Source organism: Miscanthus floridulus, chromosome 9 (genome assembly GCF_019320115.1).
Source record: "Miscanthus floridulus cultivar M001 chromosome 9, ASM1932011v1, whole genome shotgun sequence".
Lineage (NCBI taxonomy): Eukaryota > Viridiplantae > Streptophyta > Magnoliopsida > Poales > Poaceae > Miscanthus > Miscanthus floridulus.
Genome location: NC_089588.1, coordinates 138,692,495 through 138,719,999, shown reverse-complemented (window position 1 = coordinate 138,719,999; position 27,505 = coordinate 138,692,495). Strand labels below are relative to the sequence as shown.

The 27,505-nt window shown below is 42.3% G+C and overlaps 2 protein-coding genes and 2 pseudogenes across 2 annotated transcripts; all 4 read right to left on the bottom strand.

Annotated features, from left to right (window-relative positions):
- Window positions 1–1,737: 1,737 nt before the first annotated feature.
- Window positions 1,738–7,008, bottom strand: LOC136484339 (uncharacterized). Its single transcript, XM_066481591.1, has 2 exons — window positions 5,328–7,008; window positions 1,738–1,867 (listed from the first exon to the last, which is right to left on the bottom strand). Exon 1 carries the CDS (start codon window positions 7,006–7,008, stop codon window positions 5,377–5,379), a length of 1,632 nt encoding a protein of 543 aa, XP_066337688.1. The 3' UTR covers window positions 1,738–1,867; window positions 5,328–5,376.
- Window positions 7,009–10,215: 3,207 nt separating this feature from the next.
- LOC136483086 (kafirin PSKR2-like) lies at window positions 10,216–10,923 on the bottom strand (annotated as a pseudogene).
- A 6,861-nt stretch (window positions 10,924–17,784) lies between these two features.
- LOC136483085 (kafirin PSKR2-like) lies at window positions 17,785–18,492 on the bottom strand (annotated as a pseudogene).
- A 3,605-nt stretch (window positions 18,493–22,097) lies between these two features.
- LOC136481081 (kafirin PSKR2-like) lies at window positions 22,098–27,243 on the bottom strand. The gene is made up of 3 exons (XM_066478458.1): window positions 26,744–27,243; window positions 22,746–22,755; window positions 22,098–22,640 (listed from the first exon to the last, which is right to left on the bottom strand). The coding sequence occupies exons 1-3, from the start codon at window positions 27,241–27,243 to the stop codon at window positions 22,098–22,100; spliced, it is 1,053 nt and encodes a 350-aa protein (XP_066334555.1).
- Window positions 27,244–27,505: the final 262 nt, after the last annotated feature.

The following is a 27,505-nucleotide window of genomic DNA, read 5'->3' as shown; positions in this document are numbered from 1 at the left end:
GAGTCCGGCCAGGCGCATTGGCGCATTTCCTTACAAACCACTTTCGCGCACGCATGCCCCGCAGCGGTGAACAGACACCCGGCCCAGCGGTGCCCGTGCTCTGCTCTGCTATTTCATTCCAAAAGTTGATTTTACATCAATGTAATACATGAAGATGAATATGTCAGCGAAACAAGCACGCTTGGTGTCCCAGAGAATAATAATTAGAGAAGAATTTTTGCGTGCACTATGATTTTGCAGTGTGTCCTTATGCTACGACCACTGCTCTGCCCTGGCGATGCTGGTGTCTTACGTCTTATAGAGGATTCATGTGTTGGGGTTAAGGGTTAATTAGAGAAGTGAAAAAGGCCTCGGGTTCAGAAATAATTTAGGGTTTCCAATAAAAAATATTTGATAGCCGTGTGGGAAAAATTCATGGCCTCCATGCAATGCACGGGCATATATCTAGTAGAATATAAAAAATTGGCATGCTTATGTAACACCCCAAAATTTGTCACTTTTGAAAATAGAGTTAAAATGATTTATTTGTGATTTTTGTGCACATGAAAACATAGGAAAAATAAAAAAATTCATTAATTCAAAATTTATCATAAGGTAGAAACCTGTTTGTTGCATTCATGCCGGTCGCACATCGTGTTTCTATGTGCAAAGTGTGTGTGTTTTTATACGTTTAGGAGACAAATATCTATCTTCTTCCTGGAATTTAATTCCTGCCTCCTTCACCTTAATCTTTATGTTCCAAGTTCCCAACAATATTTTTGTGAGCTCCAAATACTTTATTTGGGTTCATCATATTCCAAAGTGTCTCTAGGAATTTTCCCCGAATTTTTGGAGTTTTCGGAGTATTTTTCGCGGCTTAAATTTCAATTCTGGACTTTCCTAGAATTATTTTATCCACGAAATTAATTAATTCTGAAAATAATAAATCTCTCATATTTCCCAAGGGGTCAAAGCCCATGTGCAATAATCCTAATAAATCCTAAAGACACACGTCTTTATTTACTAATGAGCTTTAGTGTTTATTTAGGCCCATTAGTAAATGTGGAGGGCGTGCAACATCAATTAGTACCATATTGCTAGTTGATGTAGATGTGGGGAGTTTTTCTTCCTATAAATTTGTACCAACCCCTTGGGCAAAGCACACCAAAACTACCGTAAGGGAAGCCCCTAGTTTGGGAAATCCCTCGTATAGTAAATCAGATTTTTTCTCATCCTTCTCTCGCCGTCTCCGTTGCCGTCGCGCTGCCCGTTGCCGCCTCGTCGAGCTATACGTCATCGTTCTTCTCCTCATCGCTGGGTTTGCATGAAGGTTGGACAACGCCCTGGTGCATCTTGTTCCCTCTCAATTCCTTTAGGTTCTCTTTTTTTTGCTTCTCCTGATTGTTCCTATCGCAGTCCATGTCGAGCGTCGGCCTTTTCCTGCCGCAGTACGCCCAACCGAGAGCCCTGCTGCCATTCAGTCTCGCCTGCGCCCACTTTCCGTGCCTCTATGCCGCCCCTGCCGTCGGCTAGCTCATCGTCTCTTCGCCTCAATCGCGAGCAACCATCGTCACTCTACCTGGATGAACTCGCCATCACGTAAGTCGCCCAGCTGTTTTTTTTAGATAATGGATAAACATCCGGCCTCTACATCCGTAGATGTACACAGCCCAAAATTACAGAAAATGATAAAACCAAAAAGAAAGCCAAGGTCTTATAACATGACCAAGACGCTACTTAAACAATAAAATTGTTTCCATCCGTTATTGGATATCTCTAGAGCAATAACTTCTAATTTCTTGCTTATTGTCGAGAGCGCGTCCTTAGCTTGCTCTTCACGCTGCAGCTGGGCCCAGAAGCGTAACCAGTACGCTCCCCTGAAAATGACCTGCATAATAGAGTTAGATTTTATTTTATTAAAAACAACATCATTACGGCATCTCCAAATAGCCCAACACATAGCAGCCACTCCCACCCAAATCAAATTTCTAATCCTTTTATTTTGATTAGACAGCCAGTTACCAAACATGTGGCTGATTGATCTAGGTTGAGTTAAACTAGTAGCAAAGAAGATAATCCTCCAAATCATTATGGCAATAGGGCAGTCCAGGAATAAGTGTTGAATAGTTTCATTCCCATTGCAACAAACGCAATTCTGACTCCCTTTCCAATTTTTCCTAGACAGGTTATCTTTGGTAAGAATGACACCTCTTTGTAGGAACCAGAGGAAAATTTTTATTTTTAGAGGAACTTTTATCTTCCAAATCTTCCTATGCCGAAAAGATGTATTTGTATCTATAAGGTTGAGATACATGGATCTGACTGAGAATGAACCTGAGCTGGTTAAACTCCATCTAAAATGATCAGATCCATTTATTAGTTCGACATGAGAAATACTTGCTACTAGACTAAGCCATTCTGTAAGTTTATTACCCACCAGAGCCCTCCTAAAAGAAATATTCAGAGGGCTAGTGCTCATTATCTTTGAGACTGTAGCGTGAGGATCTCTCACAATATTATATAAAGATGGATAACGAACTTTCAGAGGCCTAGCACCTACCCATACATCATCCCAAAATCTAGCCGTGGTTCCATCCTTAATATCGAAAGAACCTTTTGCCAGCACCTCATCCTTGATATGCATGAGGCCTCTCCAAAAATGTGAATCATTTGGCTTTGCCGTGACCTGGGATAAACTTTTTGAATTTAGGTATTTATTCTGTAATAGCGTTTGCCATATGCCTTCTGTGTTCATGAGATTCACTAGCCATTTTGCTAGTAGGCATTTATTTTGCAGTTGTAAATTCAGAATACCTAGTCCACCTTGATCCTTGGGACGACAAATGATATCCCATTTGGCAAGGCGGTATTTATGTTTCTCTGAGGATCCTTGCCAGAAGAACCTCGACCTAAAATGATTGAGTTTTTTGATAACTCCTTTTGGGATCTCAAAGAAAGACATCATAAACATGGGTAGGCTGCTTAATACAGAATTAAGCAGTACTAGACGTCCCCCATAGGATAAGTATTTCGCTTTCCAGCATGAGAGCTTTTGTTCGAATCGCTCTTCAACTTTTCTCCATTCAGAATTAAGGAGTTGCCGGTGGTGCATAGGGATGCCTAGATATCTGAAGGGGTATTCCCCTGCTTTACAGCCAAAGAGATCAGTGTAGAAGGATTCCATTTCTTTGGCTGCCCCAAAGCAAAAAATCTCACTCTTGTGGAAATTAATTTTGAGCCCAGATAATTGTTCAAAGGCGCATAGTAAAAGTTTGAGATTTTTCGCTTGTTCTTGATCGTGGTCTAGAAACATGATGGTGTCATCTGCATATTGTAGGATTGATAAACCATCATCAACCAGGTGGGGGATAATTCCACTTATCTGCCCATCCGCTTTTGCTCTATTAATAAGAATAGCTAGCATATCAGCGACGATGTTAAATAAGATAGGTGACATAGGATCACCCTGCCGGAGTCCCCTTCTGGTTTGGAAGTATGGGCCAATGTCATCATTAACTTTAATCCCCACACTTCCTCCAGAGACCATATTCTGAACCCACCTACACCATTTAGGTGAGAAACCTTTCATACGCAAAGTCTGTTGTAAGAACGACCACTTGACCTTGTCATATGCTTTTTCAAAGTCAATTTTGAAAATGACTCCGTTTCTTTTCTTAGAGTGTAATTCATGGATGGTTTCGTGGAGAATTACCACACCTTCCATAATATTCCTACCTGGCATAAAGGCCGACTGTGTTGGTTTCACCACTGTTTTGGCAACCGTATTCAGTCTATTTGTGCCCACTTTTGTGAATATCTTGAAACTCACATTGAGGACGCAAATTGGTCGATATTGCTGAATTTTTGTGGCATTTTGAATCTTTGGAATTAGAGTAATGACTCCAAAATTCAAACTGTAGAGATCGAGTGTCTCCAAATGTAGGTCTGCAAAGAGACAAAGAAGGTCCTCCTTGATAATTTCCCAAAAAACCTGATAGAATTCCGCAGGAAAACCATCTGGTCCTGGAGCTTTATTATGTTCCATCTGGAAGATTGCATCCCTCACCTCAGATTCGGTGAATGGACTAATTAAGATATCATTTTCTTCCGGGGGCACTTGAGGAATATCTACAATATGATCCTCCTCAAGAGTGATAGCAGATTGTTCGGGGGACCCAAAGAGATTCTTATAATAGTTTGTAATATGGCTTTTGAGGCAATCATCACCAATTACAGCACCTTGATCATTTTCAAGTTTGTAGATATGCTGCTTTCGGTGTTTCCCATTAGCCACTAGATGGAAGAAACGAGTGTTAGCATCACCTTCCAATAGTGTTTTCACCTTGGCACGCTCATACCACTTGAGTTCCTCCTCTCTCAGCAGATTAACTAGACGTTCTTTTAAATAATGTTTTAAATTAATTTCTTGATCAGATAACTGAGAAGTCTCAGTTTTCTTGTCAAGAATTTCTAAGCGTCCTAGTATAGTCTTCTTCTCTTTTTTATAAGACCCGGCAGTATGTTTAGCCCATCCCCTCAGATACTGTCTGAGTCTGCGGATTTTGGATTGCCACCGCTCCAGAGAATTTGATCCTGAACAAGGAGATTGCCAGATATTTGCAACCATACCATAAAACCCTTCCCTTAATAGCCACCCTCTCTCAAATTTGAAAGGGTGATTATTTAACTGGTGGGTCGAGTGGCCAGTGCTAAGAACGAGAGGGGTATGGTCAGAGATATTTCTATCTCTAGCCTCAACTGTAGTGAGTGGGAATTGATTCTCCCATTCAGTGGTCACAAGGACTCTGTCTAACTTTTCAAAAGTCGGGTCATCTCCAGGTCCTGCCCAAGTATATTGGCGGCCTGACATGACAATCTCTTTAAGATCCAGAGAATCAATGACAGCATTGAAAAGATTAGGCCACTTATAGTCAAAATCCCCTGAGCTCTTATCTTCTCGCTCTCGCATTATATTAAAATCCCCTCCTATTATATAAGGAAGAGATTCTTTAGAGCAAGTGTTAGCTAGTTCTACCAGGAAAGCATTCTTGTTTTGAATTTGGGCAGGTCCATATACTGTATATAGTACGAACTTGAAGTCATTAGATTTGCACCGTAGGGTGAATTTTACATAAAAATCTCCCTCATCTATTGCTCCAATATCAAAAAAATTCAGATCAACCCCTAAAAGAATGCCCCCTGATCTACCATGGGGGGCCATGGTGTGCCAAAGAAACTCATGTCCCGCACAAAGATCTTTGAGGACATGATCTGGAAAGGATTCACGTCCAGTCTCGGAAATTGCAATAAAATTGATTTGCTCTTCCTTAACTAGTTCCCTCAAGTACCTATGTTTAGCCAAGTCTGCAAGACCTCTGCTATTCCAGAAAACTCCCTTCATTTTATAATGATTTTAGAAGGGGTTTTGGCCTTTTTAAGAAGTTTGACTTTGCCACGAATTTTGGCATTGTTATAAATCTTCTTTGTACTGAGAGGTGGTGCATCAATGATGGAATCCAACTCAGCAACCGGCATATTCTCATTTAGATCTCCACAAGCGTGGCTGAGAATACCCTCAAGGTGGTCCTCTTTCTCAACATCACTCTCTATATCAGAGCACCTAGAGGAAGAACAACCTTTTTTTGTATTTTGACAAAAGGCTGACCTAGCTACCTCAATATTTTTTAAAACTGCAACAGTAGAGGATTCTAGGTTGATGCCTACCCTACCAAGGTTTGAAATAATTTTCGAATCTGGAAAGGTATTAAAAGAGTTACCTGAGAATTCGAGGTTCTTTTTCGCCGTCAAACGTTCCGCCTTATGGAGTGTATGAACATCCGCTAAAGTTGCGTTTCTGGTGCTCCGTCGTAGTTCTTTGATGGGAACCACCACAGGTGTGGGATTGGAGGCTCCCTCAAGAGATGGTGAGGTAGCACCCGCTCCTTCCAACAATGCTGCCTCCAAGACGGCCTGAGATGCACCGGCTGGTGCCACCGCTGCCTCTCCCAAGGTCGTAGCAGGGGGAGAGGGTGCAGCAGGCAGTGGCGTCTCCACAGCCTCTCCAGGCTGGGTGGAGAGAGTAGCAGTGGCGGTAGTCCCCGCTACCTCTCCCCAGGTAGCAGAGGCCGGCACCACCACTGTCTCTCCCCCGGTCGGCGTGGACAGGGGGGCGAGTGGCGAAGTAGGGCCCCCCTCCTGAACCTCCGCAGCGGTGGACTCCATCACCTGAGCCACCTCAACATTGGGTGACGACGAGTCAAGCCGGAGCGTCTCCTCCGTCGATGTGGCCGAGCCACCTCCCTGTGCAGCCATCAGGGCGGTGACCTCCAGTGGTGGGGGTGCCGGGCCACGTCCCTGTGCAGCGGGGGCGTACTCTGGTTCCTCCACCGCTGCAGGGACCGACGTCATGATACCGGTCTCCACCGCTGTAGAAGTAGAAGAGAGGGCCGCCTCCGATGAGCCCCCAACGAGGCCGCACCCTATATCAATAGGGGCAGCAAGAGACACCAGCTCCAGCGGTGGCGAGGGGGAGGGCAATGGCGGAGTAAAGCCCTCTCCTCCCTCACCCGAAGCGTCGACAAATGTACTAGCAATCTTTGTCGAAGGTAGTGGCACAACAGCAGAAGAAAAAAGAGTATTATTAGAGTTAAAAAACGCTAATTCTTCTTGTGTTGGTGGAGAGTAACTCTTCCTGGTAGTCCCCAGGTCAGACTCCAAAGCAACTTTAAGACTGATCTCATCCAAGAGTTGCTCACAGGCCAAGTCCAAAGCTTCATCTACTAGATTTGCCTGTTGCATAGGTGGGACATTTTGAGTATGCTGCGGTGCTTGTTGGGAAGACTTCCTATTATCCTGAGGGTTCTGCGGGTTAGGATCTTCCGCATCTTCCATTTCACGGTCTCCCTCCTCCAGATCTTTATCACTCAACAAGTCCTCATCAGACGGATCAGCACCGGTGTCGGCTTGTAAATCTTCCTCCGCCTTGAAAAATAGGCGGTAGATACTAGTGCCAACACAAACGTCCGCCATACCTGGTAACTTGACTAATGGTATATGCAATAAACATTTAAAGATGCTTTTTAGCAACATGGAACAAGGGGGCTAGAGCATTGGGCTGTTTTATGGTGCTCTAGATTCCTCTCCCTAAGGACTTATCTGTAAGTGATCATCCGGGACTTACAGTACAACTATGAGGGCTACATGGCTCTGGCTTTAGCTCTGTACGAGGACCTTTTCTAGCTTGTTAGTGGTTACCTTTATTGGCGTAAGAACGAATCGGGTATAGGATAGCCTCTGTCCCCTTGTGTATAGGCTGCGTGTCATTGTGCCATCGGGAAGGGGGTTCCTACATCTGTTTGCTGAGTGAATCTAATGGCCCTAACTTGTTAGATCAACCTTTGAAAGGCTTCATAGTGAACCCTGCCGACCTTCCTTGGAAGTGGGTCAAGAGATTAGGTACCTCAGACAAAAGGGTAAATCACGACTCACAGTGAAAGTGTACAACCTCTGCAGAATGTAAAACTGGTATATCAGCCATGCTCACGGTCACGAGCGGCCTTGGAACCCTAACGGAATAGATGATCACTAATGGTCCATGATGATGAACACAGATGATACGGATGATGAACATGCTCATTAATGGTTAATTGTTTATGCTATTCATTATTCATGTTTACCTGATCATGTGTTTATATGGGCTTGTGATAAACTTGTTGCTACTCAATTGCTAAAATCATGACTCATTAAAAGCTAATCGCAGTTAACCAGTGTCAGCCTTTTGAGCCTCATGAACCTACTTACGCTTGCTTTATTTTTTCAATTATTTGGATAAAAATCCCGGATGGGTACCAGATTGCTAGAGTTTGGAGGAATTAGGCTTGTGATCAACCAGTCAATTGTCCCTATGGATTTGGAGTACTCGCCTGAAGATCGGAGTTGTCTTTCCGCTGTCTATACTCTGAGGCTATATTCTTTATACTAAGTACGTTATATATTGAACATTGTCTATTGATATTACCGTTATTTGTAGCTATATCTGAGATTTGACTTCCTGGGCTCTCATATGATGTGTATCTGGTTTTGTCCTTAAAACCGGGTGCTACAGCTTATTACTATCTTGGCCACTACCACACACTCCCTTTGTTCTGGATTACAATTCACTTTATTTTTGTGTAAAAGCAAGCTTGTCAAACTTTCAAAAAGTTTTACATAAATTTCGACAATAAAGATGCACTATCAAGACATATGCACTGAAGAATTCAATGAAACAAACTTGATGTTCAAGATTTTTAGTAATTTTTCTAGGAAATATATCAAAGTTAGGTAAGATTACCTTAGGGAAAAGCTAGAGCAAGTAATAAACTGGAGCGGAGGGCGTATATGTTGAACTCTACCACTTGATTCAAATAGATGTACATCTAATTTTCACTAAACTCATACTTAAATTATTTCCATATAGTTAGGACAATGATAAGTTTCAATCCACTTTTGTTCCTTCCACCATCTACGATATGAATCTTCCCTTCAATATACAGATGAAGAGGATCATGGCCAACCTCCTAGCCGTTCGAAAAAAAGTCGTTTGGGCTCAAAGGCATAGATCCATTCAAGAAAAAAAAACAACATGATCATTAACATAAACCATGCTCAGCTATGCTGCAAAAACTCAAGATAAAGGAGACTAAGATGGGGGTTGCATTGATTTTAGGCGAAAAAGACTCGGAGTTCCATGACAACGCACTCTTCCGTGGATTCGACACAAAGATATTTCGGATTTCCCTACACACGACCTGAATCTTGTCCAAAAGAATCTAAGTAACATTGGGATAATAACCTTAATCTCTAGGCCTGGACATTATTTTTAGGCTAAGGAAATTCAATATGGCTAAAAACATTTAAAAATAATAACTTCTGATGACACATAATCAGAGCGAGACCAACAAAATCTTCATAGCTTCATTTACTATGCCTTGTTCATTTACAAAGGAATGTATTTCATGATTCTATAATAATTTGCTTTATGGGTGCTCAAATAGATATGATAAGATATCTGTTCTACTTTTATATAACATGTGAGTTAAGGTTACATTGATTCTAGTGTTATGAGCTACGCCTAGTAAACCGTCATGTCAGTAGTAAACTTCTGGATTTGTTTAGTTTTAAGATTTTATAACATGAACTTTTTCGTATTCTACACATAGATGAAAACTGCAATCCATTGGACTAGGCTAGGTGTCAGAATAGCACTCCAAATGGGTTCTCTCTCTACAGAGAACTGTATGGCGGTGGACGGTTAGTACTTTAATCTCGGGACGTTACTTTTGGGTTTTGATAGCCCCACTCTAAATCATATTTTAGTCGGTGCGGTGCCCATCAGCAAACATCCCATCTTTGGTAATGCTGCCAAGCAGAAAAGTGAGCTACCGTGTTGAGTAGCCAATTTGACGCAAGTTTGGTGTCCCTCTGTAAAAATTTGCTCTAACATTTTCGTGGGATGTTAAACTTAAACGTTGATCTGATTCAAAGAACTGCACTTAGGCCCCCCTCTCATGAAACGGCTCTGCTGCAGTGGATGGCAGTTTGGTGCCGAGTTTTATACTTTGTTGTTATATAGTACTTCAAAATTGTTACTAATAGGGTCTAGTTGATTTAATGCCCTTGGCCTTGTCAAGTTCATGGGCTCTGATTATTTCCTTATTTTTCTACAATATTATGTTGTCTTGCACAATTTTGCTCCAAGATAAAAACACATGCAACAAATATTTACTAGAAACAATAATTAAGAGGTGTGACTTTGCATACCAGCTTTGCACGCACAAATATGTTTACTCATGAACTTCTATTATGTTTTCCTTTGTATACGTGCACCTGACTTGAAGGACAATGGTCAAAGCATATGTGCCCATGACTTTCTTAAAACAACATACAATAGATGCAAGTACTCAACTACACGCACGTACAGTTGCATCTATCTTATGAACACCCACGCACACAGCCAAATGAGACCATTCAAGAGGTCACGCTGGCACATCTTGATATTGATGATGTAATGTGGTATTGTCTACGTATTAATCAAGCATGTGGATGTAGTTATGATTCGATATTTTTCAATTGATTATGTAGGGAGTAAAATTAAGGAATAGACTCAGATAAATCTCAATCAATGTATTGATTATTTCTGGGAAGTTGAACACGGCGACACAAGAACATTGTTATCAAGTACAACTGATTTGTATTCTAGAAGATGGCACCTCCAACGATGGGTTGCTGCCACGACAAGGCAGGGTTCATCAAAGACATCTGGTTGAATGGCAGCAATTGTTGCTGCTGCAGGAAAGCGGCAGCCAATGGGTTAGCCCATGCCAATGGGTTAACTTGTAGCAGCTACTGTTGCTGATGGTAGGCAGCAGCGGTTGCAACAGCCGACTGGGTAAACGGAAGCGGCTGCTGCTGTTGCAGGTATGCAGCGGCGTTCGCCCCAGCCAGTTGGTTGAATGGAAGTAGCTGTTGCTGTTGCAAGTAGGCGGCAGGGTTCGCCACGGCTAGTTGACTGAGCGCTGGCAGGAACTGTTGTAACTGTTGTTGTTGCAGGTATGCAATGGCATTTGCCGCAGCCAGTGGGTTTGTAGGAAGCAGCTGTTGCAGCTGCAAGTAGGCGGCAGGGTTTGCCACAGATAGTTGACTGAGCGCTGGTAGGAACTGTTGCTGTTGCATTTGCGCTACGATGGTCTGAACTAGTAGGTGAGCCGAGGATTGCTGTTGCAATTGGGCAATTGGTTGTTCTAAGATGCTCGCCGCGAGCACCTGTTGTAACCTATAGGCCCGCACAATTGGGTGTTCATACCCCGCAGCAGTAACTGGTGAGCACTGCGGAATGATGAACGCAGTTGCAGCGCTCACCGAAAGAGCAAGGAGTGCAAGGAGGGCAAATATCTTGGCGGCCATTGTTGCTAAGATGTGGCTAGTGCGTTTCACTTGGCAAGTTTTTGATTGCTCTCAATGATACAGGTGCTGGATTAGCTATTGATTTGGGGCCTATTTATACAAGTGAGAGCTCATGTATATATGTTCAGATCTTGGATTTTGCCAAAAAACGGATGAGCTAGAGATGACATGGCACCTAGTCAACTTCGACTTTTAGTTATCGTTGGATTATATGGTATGTGTTGGCAAGATAGTGTCCACTACATGCTATAAAAATGTGCCCTTTTCTATAGGAGTTCTCTAGATACATGAGGAATGACATACGTGATAACTTCACCTTTACACATGACAAAGCTTTAGCCACATCATATTTGTTCCACTTTATAGACATGATGAGTATGTGAAGTTATGACTTGCTCATGTGAATCAACGCCTTTCTCAACGGAATTTATTGTAGCATCGTACTCATGGTTGAAGTATACACAGTAGTTATGTGATATGTTATGAAGCAGCGAGTGAACAAATGCTGCAAGACCGTGGCTAATTGAAGTCCCCGTATGTCTAAAATGCATGCACACACATCTCTACACCTAAAAAATACCTAGGGGTATCGTCAGCGCAAATACTCGCCCCGCTCGACTCTTCTCTCCGTTCCTACATGACTTCGTTTCCTACGTACGTCTGTTACCTACTTACCTACGTGACTCAACCTAGATCGAACAAGGGAGTCTAATATACAAATTGGTTACCTAAGTACGTCCTTTCCTAGGTGTGTCCGTTCATTGTCGCCAGGGGCATCGATCTCCAAGCCGTCGTGGTCGCGCTTATGGTGCTGGAGTCGCCCGTGTTGATGTACAGCATCGGCCATGGGCGGTTTGTTGCACCTGGCCAGGCTCATGGGTGCCGCGCGCACCAGCGCCGCACAGGGCCACATGCAACAAGCCGAACGCCGGCCGAGCTGGGCCATCCTTTGCGCCGCCGCCGGGTGCCATGCCGCTGGCAGCTCCGGTGACGTCCCGTAGGGTGCCATTCTGCTGGCAGCTCCTGCGACCAAGACGTCGAGAGTCCGGCCAGGCGCATTGCGCAGTTCCTTACACCACTTTCGCGCACGTGTGCGCGCAGCGGTGAACACCGGCCCAGCGGTGCCCGTGCTCTGCTCTGCTCTTTCATTTCCAAAAGATGATTTTACATCAATGTAATACATGAAGATGAATATGTCAGCGAAACAAGCACGCTTGGTGTCCCAGAGAATAATAATTAGAGAAGAATTTTGCGTGCACTATGATTTTGCAGTGTGTCCTTATGCTACGACCACTACTCTGCCTGGCGATGCTGGTGTCTTACGTCTTATAGAGGATTCATGTGTTGGGGTTAAGGGTTAATTAGAGAAGTGAAAAAGGCCTCGGGTTTAGAAATAATTTAGGGTTTCCAATAAAAAAATATTTAATAGCCGTGTGGGAAAAAATTCATGGCCTCCATGCAATGCACGGGCATATATCTAGTAGAATATAAAAAATTGGCATGCTTATGTAACACCCCAAAATTTGTCACTTTTGAAAATAGAGTTAAAATGATTTATTTGTGAATTTTTGTGCACATGAAAACATAGGAAAATAAAAAAATTCATTAATTCAAAATTTATCATAAGGTAGAAACCTGTTTGTTGCATTCATGCCGGTCGCACATCGTGTTTCTGTGTGCAAAGTGTGTGTGTTTTTATACGTTTAGGAGACAAATATCTATCTTCTTCCTGGAATTTAATTCCTGCCTCCTTCACCTTAATCTTTATGTTCCAAGTTCCCAACAATATTTTTGTGAGCTCCAAATACTTTATTTGGGTTCATCATATTCCAAAGTGTCTCTAGGAATTATCCCCGAATTTTTAGAGTTTTCGGAGTATTTTTCGCGGCTTAAATTTCAATTCTGGACTTTCCTAGAATTATTTTATCCACGAAATTAATTAATTCTGAAAATAATAAATCTCTCATATTTCCCAAGGGGTCAAAGCCCATGTGCAATAATCCTAATAAATCCTAAAGACACACGTCTTTATTTACTAATGGGCTTTAGTGTTTATTTAGGCCCATTAGTAAATGTGGAGGGCGTGCAACATCAATTAGTACCATATTGCTAGTTGATGTAGATGTGGGGAGTTTTTCTTCCTATAAATTTGTACCAACCCCTTGGGCAAAGCACACCAAAACTACCGTAAGGGAAGCCCCTAGTTTGGGAAATCCCTCGTATAGTAAATCAGATTTTTCTCATCCTTCTCTCGCCGTCGCCGTTGCCGTCGCGCTGCCCGTTGCCGCCTCGTCGAGCTATACGTCATCGTTCTTCTCCTCATCGCTGGGTTTGCATGAAGGTTGGACAACGCCCTGGTGCATCTTGTTCCCTCTCAATTCCTTTAGGTTCTCTTTTTTTTGCTTCTCCTGATTGTTCCTATCGCAGTCCATGTCGAGCGTCGGCCTTTTCCTGCCGCAGTACGCCCAACCGAGAGCCCTGCTGCCATTCAGTCTCGCCTGCGCCCACTTTCCGTGCCTCTATGCCGCCCTGCCGTCGGCTAGCTCATCGTCTCTTCGCCTCAATCGCGAGCAACCATCGTCACTCTACCTGGATGAACTCGCCATCACGTAAGTCGCCCAGCTGTTGGAGTTGTTCACTTTGCTTTCCAAGCTTAGCGTCTCGTGCCTTCACTGGTCCAGACCACGCAAACCTCGCCTGCATCCTCGTCACAGAGCAAGCACCATGCACGGTCGATGCATGCCTAAGTGCAGATGAACATGCAAATCTGCACATATACATAGCACATCTGCCCCACACGTTTGCACGTACAGGTTTTTCTTGGTTTCTGTAATCTACATGTTAGTGACGTATGAGCTTATTAATTTAAATATTAAAATGACTAATATTCATGTAACTGAAACAAGTTTAACCTCGGTGTTTTCACAAGTCAAATGTCAATTCAATTAATACCAAATTAAACATTCTTTTAGCAATAATTCGCTTAGTTTAAACATGTTGCATATATGACAAACACGTTTAGATGCTTTCACATGCACTTTTCTTTTATAAAAGTTAAAGTTTAATCTGATTAAATTATATGATGACTAAAACATGATTAGCTATAACTCGACTTTTGAAAACTAAATATGCTTTGATTAATCAAAATTAATACTATTCATATAGTTTTCTTAATTAAAATAAATCAAACCCGTCGTTGCTTCTTTTATAATATAAAACTCTTGATAGTCGTTTCTTTTTATCGATAGTTCCATTATCGGCGTTTCTTGCGTTCTCTCGATCGTAGCAGCGAGTTCTCTCTTAGCACGCTGTTTTAAAGCTCTTGCTCTGCTGTTCTTAGTTGCTTTTATTTGTTGCTTGTATGTTTGCCTATGTGTGGTGCTTGCTACGAGTAGAACAAGATCCGTTTATGGGTGCTGAAGATCAGAAGGTGATGGCCAGAAGCAAAGTATGAGAAAAATGTGAGCAAGAGTAAAAGGCAAGTATAGCATGTGATCATCCTTGTTACCTATTCATCTTTAATCATTTAATTCATACTGCATGTGTCTACCTTGACTGGCACTAAGGATTTCCTAGTACTTTGTTACCCTGTACCTTGACGCCTTTGGGTTATTGCATTGGGTAGTATGATGCTAGTGCTCAACTACAACCATGATCTTGTAACTTGACTAATGGTATATGCAATAAACATTTAAAGATGCTTTTTAGCAACATGGAACAAGGGGGCTAGAGCATTGGGCTGTTTTATGGTGCTCTAGATTCCTCTCCCTAAGGACTTATCTGTAAGTGATCATCCGGGACTTACAGTACAACTGTGAGGGCTACATGGCTCTGGCTTTAGCTCAGTATGAGGACCTTTTCTAGCTTGTTAGTGGTTACCTTTATTGGCGTAAGAACGAATCGGGTATAGGATAGCCTCTGTCCCCTTGTGTATAGGCTGCGTGTCATTGTGCCATCGGGAAGGGGGTTCCTACATCTGTTTGCTGAGTGAATCTAATGGCCCTAACTTGTTAGATCAACCTTTGAAAGGCTTCATAGTGAACCCTGCCGACCTTCCTTGGAAGTGGGTCAAGAGATTAGGTACCTCAGACAAAAGGGTAAATCACGACTCACAGTGAAAGTGTACAACCTCTGCAGAATGTAAAACTGGTATATCAGCCATGCTCACGGTCACGAGCGGCCTTGGAACCCTAACGGAATAGATGATCACTAATGGTCCATGATGATGAACACAGATGATACGGATGATGAACATGCTCATTAATGGTTAATTGTTTATGCTATTCATTATTCATGTTTACCTGATCATGTGTTTATATGTGCTTGTGATAAACTTGTTGCTACTCAATTGCTAAAATCATGACTCATTAAAAGCTAATCGCAGTTAACCAGTGTCAGCCTTTTGAGCCTCATGAACCTACTTACGCTTGCTTTATTTTTTCAATTATTTGGATAAAAATCCCGGATGGGTACCAGATTGCTAGAGTTTGGAGGAATTAGGCTTGTGATCAACCAGTCAATTGTCCCTATGGATTTGGAGTACTCGCCTGAAGATCGGAGTTGTCTTTCCGCTGTCTATACTCTGAGGCTATATTCTTTATACTAAGTACGTTATATATTGAACATTGTCTATTGATATTACCGTTATTTGTAGCTATATCTGAGATTTGACTTCCTGGGCTCCCATATGATGTGTATCTGGTTTTGTCCTTAAAACCGGGTGCTACAGCTTATTACTATCTTGGCCACTACCACACACTCCCTTTGTTCTGGATTACAATTCACTTTATTTTTGTGTAAAAGCAAGCTTGTCAAACTTTCAAAAAGTTTTACATAAATTTCGACAACAAAGATGCACTATCAAGACATATGCACTGAAGAATTCAATGAAACAAACTTGATGTTCAAGATTTTTAGTAATTTTTCTAGGAAATATATCAAAGTTAGGTAAGATTACCTTAGGGAAAAGCTAGAGCAAGTAATAAACTGGAGCGGAGGGCGTATATGTTGAACTCTACCACTTGATTCAAATAGATGTACATCTAATTTTCACTAAACTCATACTTAAATTATTTCCATATAGTTAGGACAATGATAAGTTTCAATCCACTTTTGTTCCTTCCACCATCTACGATATGAATCTTCCCTTCAATATACAGATGAAGAGGATCATGGCCAACCTCCTAGCCGTTCGAAAAAAAGTCGTTTGGGCTCAAAGGCATAGATCCATTCAAGAAAAAAAAAACAACATGATCATTAACATAAACCATGCTCAGCTATGCTGCAAAAACTCAAGATAAAGGAGACTAAGATGGGGGTTGCATTGATTTTAGGCGAAAAAGACTCGGAGTTCCATGACAACGCACTCTTCCGTGGATTCGACACAAAGATATTTCGGATTTCCCTACACACGACCTGAATCTTGTCCAAAAGAATCTAAGTAACATTGGGATAATAACCTTAATCTCTAGGCCTGGACATTATTTTTAGGCTAAGGAAATTCAATATGGCTAAAAACATTTAAAAATAATAACTTCTGATGACACATAATCAGAGCGAGACCAACAAAATCTTCATAGCTTCATTTACTATGCCTTGTTCATTTACAAAGGAATGTATTTCATGATTCTATAATAATTTGCTTTATGGGTGCTCAAATAGATATGATAAGATATCTGTTCTACTTTTATATAACATGTGAGTTAAGGTTACATTGATTCTAGTGTTATGAGCTACGCCTAGTAAACCGTCATGTCAGTAGTAAACTTCTGGATTTGTTTAGTTTTAAGATTTTATAACATGAACTTTTTCGTATTCTACACATAGATGAAAACTGCAATCCATTGGACTAGGCTAGGTGTCAGAATAGCACTCCAAATGGGTTCTCTCTCTACAGAGAACTGTATGGCGGTGGACGGTTAGTACTTTAATCTCGGGACGTTACTTTTGGGTTTTGATAGCCCCACTCTAAATCATATTTTAGTCGGTGCGGGGCCCATCAGCAAAGATCCCATCTTTGGTAATGCTGCCAAGCAGAAAAGTGAGCTACCGTGTTGAGTAGCCAATTTGACGCAAGTTTGGTGTCCCTCTGTAAAAATTTGCTCTAACATATTCGTGGGATGTTAAACTTCACGTTGATCTGATTCAAAGAACTGCACTTAGGCCCCCCTCTCATGAAACGGCTCTGCTGCAGTGGATGGCAGTTTGGCGCCGAGTTTTATACTTTGTTGTTATATAGTACTTCAAAATTGTTACTAATAGGGTCTAGTTGATTTAATGCCCTTGGCCTTGTCAAGTTCATGGGCTCTGATTATTTCCTTATTTTTCTACAATATTATGTTGTCTTGCACAATTTTGCTCCAAGATAAAAACACATGCAACAAATATTTACTAGAAACAATAATTAAGAGGTGTGACTTTGCATACCAGCTTTGCACGCACAAATACGTTTACTCATGAACTTATATTATGTTTTCCTTTGTATACGTGCACCTGACTTGAAAGACAATGTCCAAAGCATATGTGCCCATGACTTTCTTAAAACAACATACAATAGATGCAAGTACTCAACTACACGCACGTACAGTCGCATCTATCTTATGAACACCCACGCACACAGCCAAATGAGACCATTCAAGAGGTCACGCTGGCACATCTTGATATTGATGATGTAATGTGGTATTGTCTACGTATTAATCAAGCATGTGGATGTAGTTATGATTCGATATTTTTCAATTGATTATGTAGAGAAAAAAATTAAGGAATAGACTCAGATAAATCTCAATCAATGTATTGATTATTTCTGGGAAGTTGCACACGGCGACACAAGAACATTGTTATCAAGTACAACTCATTTGTATTCTAGAAGATGGCACCTCCAACGATGGGTTGCTGCCACGACAAGGCAGGGTTCATCAAAGACATCTGGTTGAATGGCAACAATTGTTGCTGCTGCAGGAAAGGGGCAGCCAATGGGTTAGCCCGTGCCAATGGGTTAACTGGTAGCAGCTGCTGTTGCTGATGGTAGGCAGCAGCGGTTGCAACAGCCGACTGGGTAAACGGAAGCGGCTGCTGCTGTTGCAGGTATGCAGCGGCGTTCGCCCCAGCCAGTTGGTTGAATGGAAGTAGCTATTGCTGTTGCAAGTAGGCGGCAGGGTTCGCCACGGCTAGTTGACTGAGCGCTGGCAGGAACTGTTGTAACTGTTGTTGTTGCAGGTGTGCAATGGTATTCGCCGCAGCCAAAGGGTTTGTAGGAAGCAGCTGTTGCAGCTGCAAGTAGGCGGCAGGGTTTGCCACAGATAGTTGACTGAGCGCTGGTACGAACTGATGCTGTTGCAGTTGCGCTACGATGGTCTGAACTAGTAGGTGAGCCGAGGATTGTTGTTGCAATTGGGCAATTGGTTGTTCTAAGATGCTCGCCGCGAGCACCTGTTGTAACCTATAGGCCCGCACAATTGGGTGTTCATACCCCGCAGCAGTAACTGGTGAGCACTGCGGAATGATGAACGCAGTTGCAGCGCTCACCGAAAGAGCAAGGAGTGCAAGGAGGGCAAATATCTTGGCGGCCATTGTTGCTAAGATGTGGCTAGTGCGTTTCACTTGGCAAGTTTTTGATTGCTCTCAATGATACAGGTGCTGGATTAGCTATTGATTTGGGGCCTATTTATACAAGTGAGAGCTCATGTATATATGTTCAGATCTTGGATTTTGCCAAAAAACGGATGAGCTAGAGATGACATGGCACCTAGTCAACTTCGACTTTTAGTTATCGTTGGATTATATGGTATGTGTTGGCAAGATAGTGTCCACTACATGCTATAAAAATGTGCCCTTTTCTATAGGAGTTCTCTAGATACATGAGGAATGACATACGTGACAACTTCACCTTTACACATGACAAAGCTTTAGCCACATCATATTTGTTCCACTTTATAGACATGATGAGTATGTGAAGTTATGACTTGCTCATGTGAATCAACACCTTTATCAACGGAATTTACTGTAGCATCGTACTCATGGTTAAAGTATACACAGTAGTTATGTGATAAGTTATGAAGCAGCGAGTGAACAAATGCTGCAAGACCGTGGCTAATTGAAGTCCCCGTATGTCTAAAATGCATGCACACGCATCTCTACACCTAAAAAATACCTAGGGGTATCGTCAGCGCAAATACTCGCCCCGCTCGACTCTTCTCTCCGTTCCTACATGACTTCGTTTCCTACGTAGGTCTGTTACCTACTTACCTACGTGACTCAACCTAGATCGAACAAGGGAGTCTAATATACAAATTGGTTACCTATGTACGTCCTTTCCTAGGTATGTCCGTTCATTGTCGCCAGGGGCATCGATCTCCATGCCGTCGTGGTCGCGCTTATGTTGCTGGAGTCGCCCGTGTTGATGTACAGCATCGGCCATGGGCGGTTTGTTGCGCCTGGCCAGGCTCATGGGTGCGCCGCGCACCAGCGCCGCACAGGGCCACATGCACCAAGCCGAACGCCGGCCGAGCTGGGCTATCCTTTGCGCCGCCGCCGGGTGCCATGGCGCTGGCAGCTCCGGTGACGTCCCGTAGGGTGCCACTCCACTGGCAGCTCCTGCGACCAAGACGTCGAGAGTCTGTCCAGGCGCATTGTGCAGTTCCTTACACCACTTTCGCGCACGCATGCGCGCAGCGGTGAACACCGGCCCAGCGGTGCCCGTGCTCTGCTCTGCTCTTTCATTTCCAAAAGTTGATTTTACATCAATGTAATACATGAAGATGAATATGTCAGCGAAACAAGCACGCGTGGTGTCCCAGAGAATAATAATTAGAGAAGAATTTTTGCGTGCACTATGATTTTGCAGTGTGTCCTTATGCTACGACCACTGCTCTGCCTGGTGATGCTGGTGTCTTACGTCTTATAGAGGATTCATGTGTTGGGGTTAAGGGTTAATTAGAGAAGTGAAAAAGGCCCTGGGTTTAGAAATAGTTTAGGGTTTCCAATAAAAAATATTTAATAGCCGTGTGGGAAAAAAATTCATGGCCTCCATGCAATGCACGGGCATATATCTAGTAGAATATAAAAAATTGGCACGCTTATTACTATCTTGGCCACTGCCACACACTCCCTTTGTTCTGGATTACAATTCACTTTATTTTTGTGTAAAAGCAAGCTTGTCAAATTTTGAAAAAGTTTTAAATAAATTTCGACAACAAAAATGCACTATCAAGACATATGCACTGAAGAATTCAATGAAACAAACTTGACGTTCAAGATTTTTAGTAAATTTTCTAGGAAATATATCAAAGTTAGGTAAGATTACCTTAGGGAAAAGCTAGAGCAAGTAATAAACTGGAGCGGAGGGCGTATATGTTGAACTCTACCTCTTCATTCAAATAGATGTACATCTAATTTTCACTAAACTCATACTTAAATTATTTCCATATAGTTTGGAGAATGATAAGTTTCATGCCACTTTTGTTCCTTCCACCATCTACGATATGAATCTTCCCTTCAATATACAGATGAAGAGGATCATGGCCAACCTCCTAGCTGTCCGAAAAAAAGTCGTTTGGGCTCAAAGGCATAGATCCATTCAAGAAAAAAAACAACATGATCATTAACATAAACCTTGCTCAGCTATGCTGCAAAAACTCAAGATAAAGGAGACTAAGATGGGGGTTGCATTGATTTTAGGCGAAAAAGACTCGAAGTTCCATGACAATGCACTCGTTCATATTCGTTTTAACTAGAACAGTGAGCACATAGGTACACATATTTAGTTCCGTGGATTCGACACAAAGATATTTCGGATTTCCCTACACACGACCTGAATCTTGTCTAAAACAATTTCAGTAACATTGGGATAAGAACCTTAATCTCTAGGACTGGACATTATTTTTAGGCTAAGGAAATTCAATATGGCTAAAAACATTTAAAAATAATAACTTCTGATGACACATAATCAGAGCGAGACCAACAGAATCTTCATAGCTTCATTTACTATGCCTTGTTCATTTACAAAGGAATGTATTTCATGATTCTATAATAATTTGCTTTATGGGTGCTCAAATAGATATGATAAGATATCTGTTCTACTTTTATATAACATGTGAGTTAAGGTTACATTGATTCTAGTGTTATGAGCTACCCCTAGTAAACCGTCATGTCAGTAGTAAACTTCTGGATTTGTTTAGTTTTAAGATTTTATAACATGAACTTTTTCGTATTCTACACATAGATGAAAACTGCAATCCATTGGACTAGGCTAGGTGTCAGAATAGCACTCCAAATGGGTTCTCTCTCTACAGAGAACTGTATGGCGGTGGACGGTTAGTACTTTAATCTCGGGACGTTACTTTTGGGTTTTGATAGCCCCACTCTAAATCATATTTTAGTCGGTGCGGTGCCCATCAGCAAAGATCCCATCTTTGGTAATGCTGCCAAGCAGAAAAGTGAGCTACCGTGTTGAGTAACCAATTTGACGCAAGTTTGGTGTCCCTCTGTAAAAATTTGCTCTATCATATTCGTGGGATGTTAAACTTCACGTTGATCTGATTCAAAGAACTGCACTTAGGCCCCCCTCTCATGAAACGGCTCTGCTGCAGTGGATGGCAGTTTGGCGTCGAGTTTTATACTTTGTTGTTATATATGTACTTCAACATTGTTACTAAAAGGGTCTAGTTGATTAAATGCCCTTGGCCTTGTCAAGTTCATGGGCTCTGATTATTTCCTAATTTTTCTACAATATTATGTTGTCTTGCACAATTTTGCTCCAAGATAAAAACACATGCACCAAATATTTACTAGAAACAATAATTAAGAGGTGTGACTTTGCATACCAGCTTTGCACGCACAAATACGTTTACTCATGAACTTCTATTATGTTTTCCTTTGTATACGTGCACCTGACTTGAAGGACAATGGTCAAAGCATATGTGCCCATGACTTTCTTAAAACAACATACAATAGATGCAAGTACTCAACTACACGCACGTACAGTTGCATCTATCTTATGAACACCCACGCACACAGCCAAATGAGACCATTCAAGAGGTCACGCTGGCACATCTTGATATTGATGATGTAATGTGGTATTGTCTACGTATTAATCAAGCATGTGGATGTAGTTATGATTCGATATTTTTCAATTGATTATGTAGGGAGTAAAATTAAGGAATAGACTCAGATAAATCTCAATCAATGTATTGATTATTTCTGGGAAGTTGAATACGGCGACACAAGAACATTGTTATCAAGTACAACTGATTTGTATTCCAGAAGCTGGCACCTCCAACGATGGGTTGCTGCCACGACAAGGCAGGGTTCATCAAAGACATCTGGTTGAATGGCAGCAATTGTTGCTGCTGCAGGAAAGCGGCAGCCAATGGGTTAGCCCATGCCAATGGGTTAACTTGTAGCAGCTGCTGTTGCTGATGGTAGGCAGCAGCGGTTGCAACAGCCGACTGGGTAAACGGAAGTGGCTGCTGCTGTTGCAGGTATGCAGCGGCGTTTGCCCCAGCCGGTTGGTTGAATGGAAGTAGCTGTTGCTGTTGCAAGTAGGCGGCAGGGTTCGCCACGGCTAGTTGACTGAGCGCTGGCAGGAACTGTTGAAACTGTTGTTGTTGCAGGTACGCAATGGCATTCGCCGCAGCCAGTGGGTTTGTAGGAAGCAGCTGTTGCAGCTGCAAGTAGGCGGCAGGGTTTGCCACAGATAGTTGACTGAGCGCTGGTAGGAACTGTTGCTGTTGCAGTTGCGCTACGATGGTCTGAACTAGTAGGTGAGCCGAGGATTGCTGTTGCAATTGGGCAATTGGTTGTTCTAAGATGCTCGCCGCGAGCACCTGTTGTAACCTATAGGCCCGCAAAATTGGGTGTTCATACCCCGTAGCAGTAACTGGTGAGCACTGCGGAACGATGAATGCAGTTGCAGCGCTCACCGAAAGAACAAGGAGTGCAAGGAGGGCAAATATCTTGGCGGCCATTGTTGCTAAGATGTGGCTAGTGCGTTTCACTTGGCAAGTTTTTGATTGCTCTCAATGATACGGGTGGTGGATTAGATATTGATTTGGGGCCTATTTATACAAGTGAGAGCTCATGTATATATGTTCAGATCTCGGATTTTGCCAAAAAAACGGATGAGCTAGAGATGACATGGCACCTAGTCAACTTCGACTTTTAGTTATCATTGGATTATATGGTATGTGTTGGCAAGATAGTGTCCAGTACATGCTATAAAAAAGTGCCCTTTTCTATAGGTGTTCTCTAGATACATGAGGAATGACACGTGATAACTTCACCTTTACACATGACAAAGCTTTAGCCACATCATATTTGTTCCTGTTTATAGACATGATGAGTATGTGAAGTTGTGACTTGCTCATGTGAATCAACGCCTTTATCAACGGAATTTATTGTAGCATCGTACTCATGGTTGAAGTATACACAGTAGTTATGTGATAAGTTATGAAGCAGCGAGTGAACAAATGCTGCAAGACCGGAGCAAATTGAAGTCCTCGTATGTCTAAAATGCATGCACACGCATCTCTACACCAAAAAAATACCGAGGGGTATCGTCAGCGCAAATACTCGCCCCGCTCAACTCTTCTCTCCGTTCCTACATGACTTCATTTCCTATGTACGTCTGTTACCTACTTACCTACGTGACTCAACCTAGATCGAACAAGGGAGTCTAATATACAAATTGGTTACCTATGTACGTCCTTTCCTAGGTATGTCCGTTCATTGTCGCCAGGGGCATCGATCTCCAAGCCGTCGTGGTCGCGCTTATGGTGCTAGAGTCGCCCGTGTTGATGTACAGCATCGGCCATGGGCGGTTTGTTGCGCCTGGCCAGGCTCACGGGTGCCGCGCGCACCAGCGCCACACAGGGCCACAAGCACCAAGCTGAACGCCGGCCGAGCTGGGCTATCCTTTGCGCCGCCGCCAGGTGCCATGCCGCTGGCAGCTCCGGTGACGTCCCGTAGGGTGCCATTCCACTGGCAGCTCCTGCGACCAAGACGTCGAGAGTCCGGCCAGGCGCATTGTGCAGTTCCTTACACCACTTTCGCGCACGCATGCGCGCAGCGGTGAACACCGGCCCAGCGGTGCCCGTGCTCTGCTCTGCTCTTTCATTTCCAAAAGTTGATTTTACATCAATGTAACACATGAAGATGAATATGTCAGCGAAACAAGCACGCGTGGTGTCCCAGAGAATAATAATTAGAGAAGAATTTTTGCGTGCACTATGATTTTGCAGTGTGTCCTTATGCTACGACCACTGCTCTGCCTGGTGATGCTGGTGTCTTACGTCTTATAGAGGATTCATGTGTTGGGGTTAAGGGTTAATTAGAGAAGTGAAAAAGGCCCTGGGTTTAGAAATAATTTAGGGTTTCCAATAAAAAATATTTAATAGCCGTGTGGGAAAAAATTCATGGCCTCCATGCAATGCACGGGCATATATCTAGTAGAATATAAAAAATTGGCATGCTTATTACTATCTTGGCCACTGCCACACACTCCCTTTGTTCTGGATTACAATTCACTTTATTTTTGTGTAAAAGCAAGCTTGTCAAATTTTGAAAAAGTTTTAAATAAATTTCGACAACAAAAATGCACTATCAAGACATGCACTGAAGAATTCAATGAAACAAACTTGATGTTCAAGATTTTTAGTAAATTTTCTAGGAAATATATCAAAGTTAGGTAAGATTACCTTAGGGAAAAGCTAGAGCAAGTAATAAACTGGAGCGGAGGGCGTATATGTTGAACTCTACCTCTTCATTCAAATAGATGTACATCTAATTTTCACTAAACTCATACTTAAATTATTTCCATATAGTTTGGAGAATGATAAGTTTCATGCCACTTTTGTTCCTTCCACCATCTACGATATGAATCTTCCCTTCAATATACAGATGAAGAGGATCATGGCCAACCTCCTAGCTGTCCGAAAAAAAGTCGTTTGGGCTCAAAGGCATAGATCCATTCAAGAAAAAAAACAACATGATCATTAACATAAACCTTGCTCAGCTATGCTGCAAAAACTCAAGATAAAGGAGACTAGGATGGGGGTTGCATTGATTTTAGGCGAAAAAGACTCAAAGTTCCATGACAACGCACTCGTTCATATTCGTTTTAACTAGAACAGTGAGCACATAGGTACACATATTTAGTTCCGTGGATTCGACACAAAGATATTTCGGATTTCCCTACACACGACCTGAATCTTGTCTAAAACAATTTCAGTAACATTGGGATAAGAACCTTAATCTCTAGGACTGGACATTATTTTTAGGCTAAGGAAATTCAATATGGCTAAAAACATTTAAAAATAATAACTTCTGATGACACATAATCAGAGCGAGACAAACAAAATCTTCATAGCTTCATTTACTATGCCTTGTTCATTTACAAAGGAATGTATTTCATGATTCTATAATAATTTGCTTTATGGGTGCTCAAATAGATATGATAAGATATCTGTTCTACTTTTATATAACATGTGAGTTAAGGTTACATTGATTCTAGTGTTATGAGCTACCCCTAGTAAACCGTCATGTCAGTAGTAAACTTCTGGATTTGTTTAGTTTTAAGATTTTATAACATGAACTTTTTCGTATTCTACACATAGATGAAAACTGCAATCCATTGGACTAGGCTAGGTGTCAGAATAGCACTCCAAATGGGTTCTCTCTCTACAGAGAACTGTATGGCGGTGGACGGTTAGTACTTTAATCTCGGGACGTTACTTTTGGGTTTTGATAGCCCCACTCTAAATCATATTTTAGTCGGTGCGGTGCCCATCAGCAAAGATCCCATCTTTGGTAATGCTGCCAAGCAGAAAAGTGAGCTACCGTGTTGAGTAGCCAATTTGACGCAAGTTTGGTGTCCCTGTGTAAAAATTTGCTCTAACATATTCGTGGGATGTTAAACTTCACGTTGATCTGATTCAAAGAACTGCACTTAGGCCCCCCTCTCTCATGAAACGGCTCTACTGCAGTGGATGGCAGTTTGGCGTCGAGTTTTATACTTTGTTGTTATATATGTACTTCAAAATTGTTACTAATAGGGTCTAGTTGATTTAATGCCCTTGGCCTTGTCAAGTTCATGGGCTCTGATTATTTCCTTATTTTTCTACAATATTATGTTGTCTTGCACAATTTTGCTCCAAGATAAAAACACATGCACCAAATATTTACTAGAAACAATAATTAAGAGGTGTGACTTTGCATACCAGCTTTGCACGGACAAATACGTTTACTCATGAACTTCTATTATGTTTTCCGACTCGAAAGACAATGGTCAAAGCATATGTGCCCATGACTTTCTTAAAACAACATACAATAGATGCAAGTACTCAACTACACGCACATACAGTCGCATCTATCTTATGAACACCCACGCACACTGCCAAATGAGACCATTCAAGAGGTCATGCTGGCACATTTTGATATTGATGATGTAATGTGGTATTGTCTACGTATTAATCAAGCATGTGGATGTAGTTATGATTCGATATTTTTCAATTGATTATGAAGAGAGAAAAATTAAGGAATAGACTCAGATAAATCTCAATCAATGTATTGATTATTTCTGGGAAGTTGCACACGACGACACAAGAACATTGTTATCAAGTACAACTCATTTGTATTCTAGAAGATGGCACCTCCAACGATGGGTTGCTGCCACGACAAGGCAGGGTTCATCAAAGACATCTGGTTGAATGGCAGCAATTGTTGCTGCTGCAGGAAAGCGGCAGCCAATGGGTTAGCTGGTAGCAGCTGCTGTTGCTGATGGTAGGCAGCAGCGGTTGCAACAGCCGACTGGGTAAACGGAAGTGGCTGCTGCTGTTGCAGGTATGCAGCGGCGTTCGCCCCAGCCAGTTGGTTGAATGGAAGTAGCTGTTGCTGTTGCAAGTAGGCGGCAGGGTTCGCCAAGGCTAGTTGACTGAGCGCTGGCCGGAACTGTTGTAACTGTTGTTGTTGAGGGTATGCAATGGCATTCGCCGCAGCCAAGGGGTTTGTAGGAAGCAGCTGTTGGAGCTGCAAGTAGGCGGCAGGGTTTGCCACAGATGGTTGACTGAGCGCTGGTAGGAACTGTTGCTGTTGCAGTTGCACTACGATGGTCTGAACTAGTAGGTGAGCCGAGGATTGCTGTTGCAATTGGGCAAATGGTTGTTCTAAGATGCTTGCCGCGAGCACCTGTTGTAACCTATAGGCCCGCACAATTGGGTGTTCATACCCTGCAGTAGTAACTGGTGAGCACTGCGGAATGATGAACGCAGTAGCAGCGCTCACCGAAAGAGCAAGGAGTGCAAGGAGGGCAAATATCTTGGCGGCCATTGTTGCTAAGATGTGGCTAGTGCGTTTCACTTGGCAAGTTTTTGATTGTTCTCAATGATACAGCTGGTGGATTAGCTATTGATTTGGGGCCTATTTATACATGTGAGAGCTCATGTATATATGTTCAGATCTCGGATTTTGCCAAAAAAACGGATGAGCTAGAGATGACATGGCACCTAGTCAACTTTGACTTTTAGTTATCGTTGGATTATATGGTATCTGTTGGCAACATAGTGTCCACTACATGCTAGAAAAAAGTGCC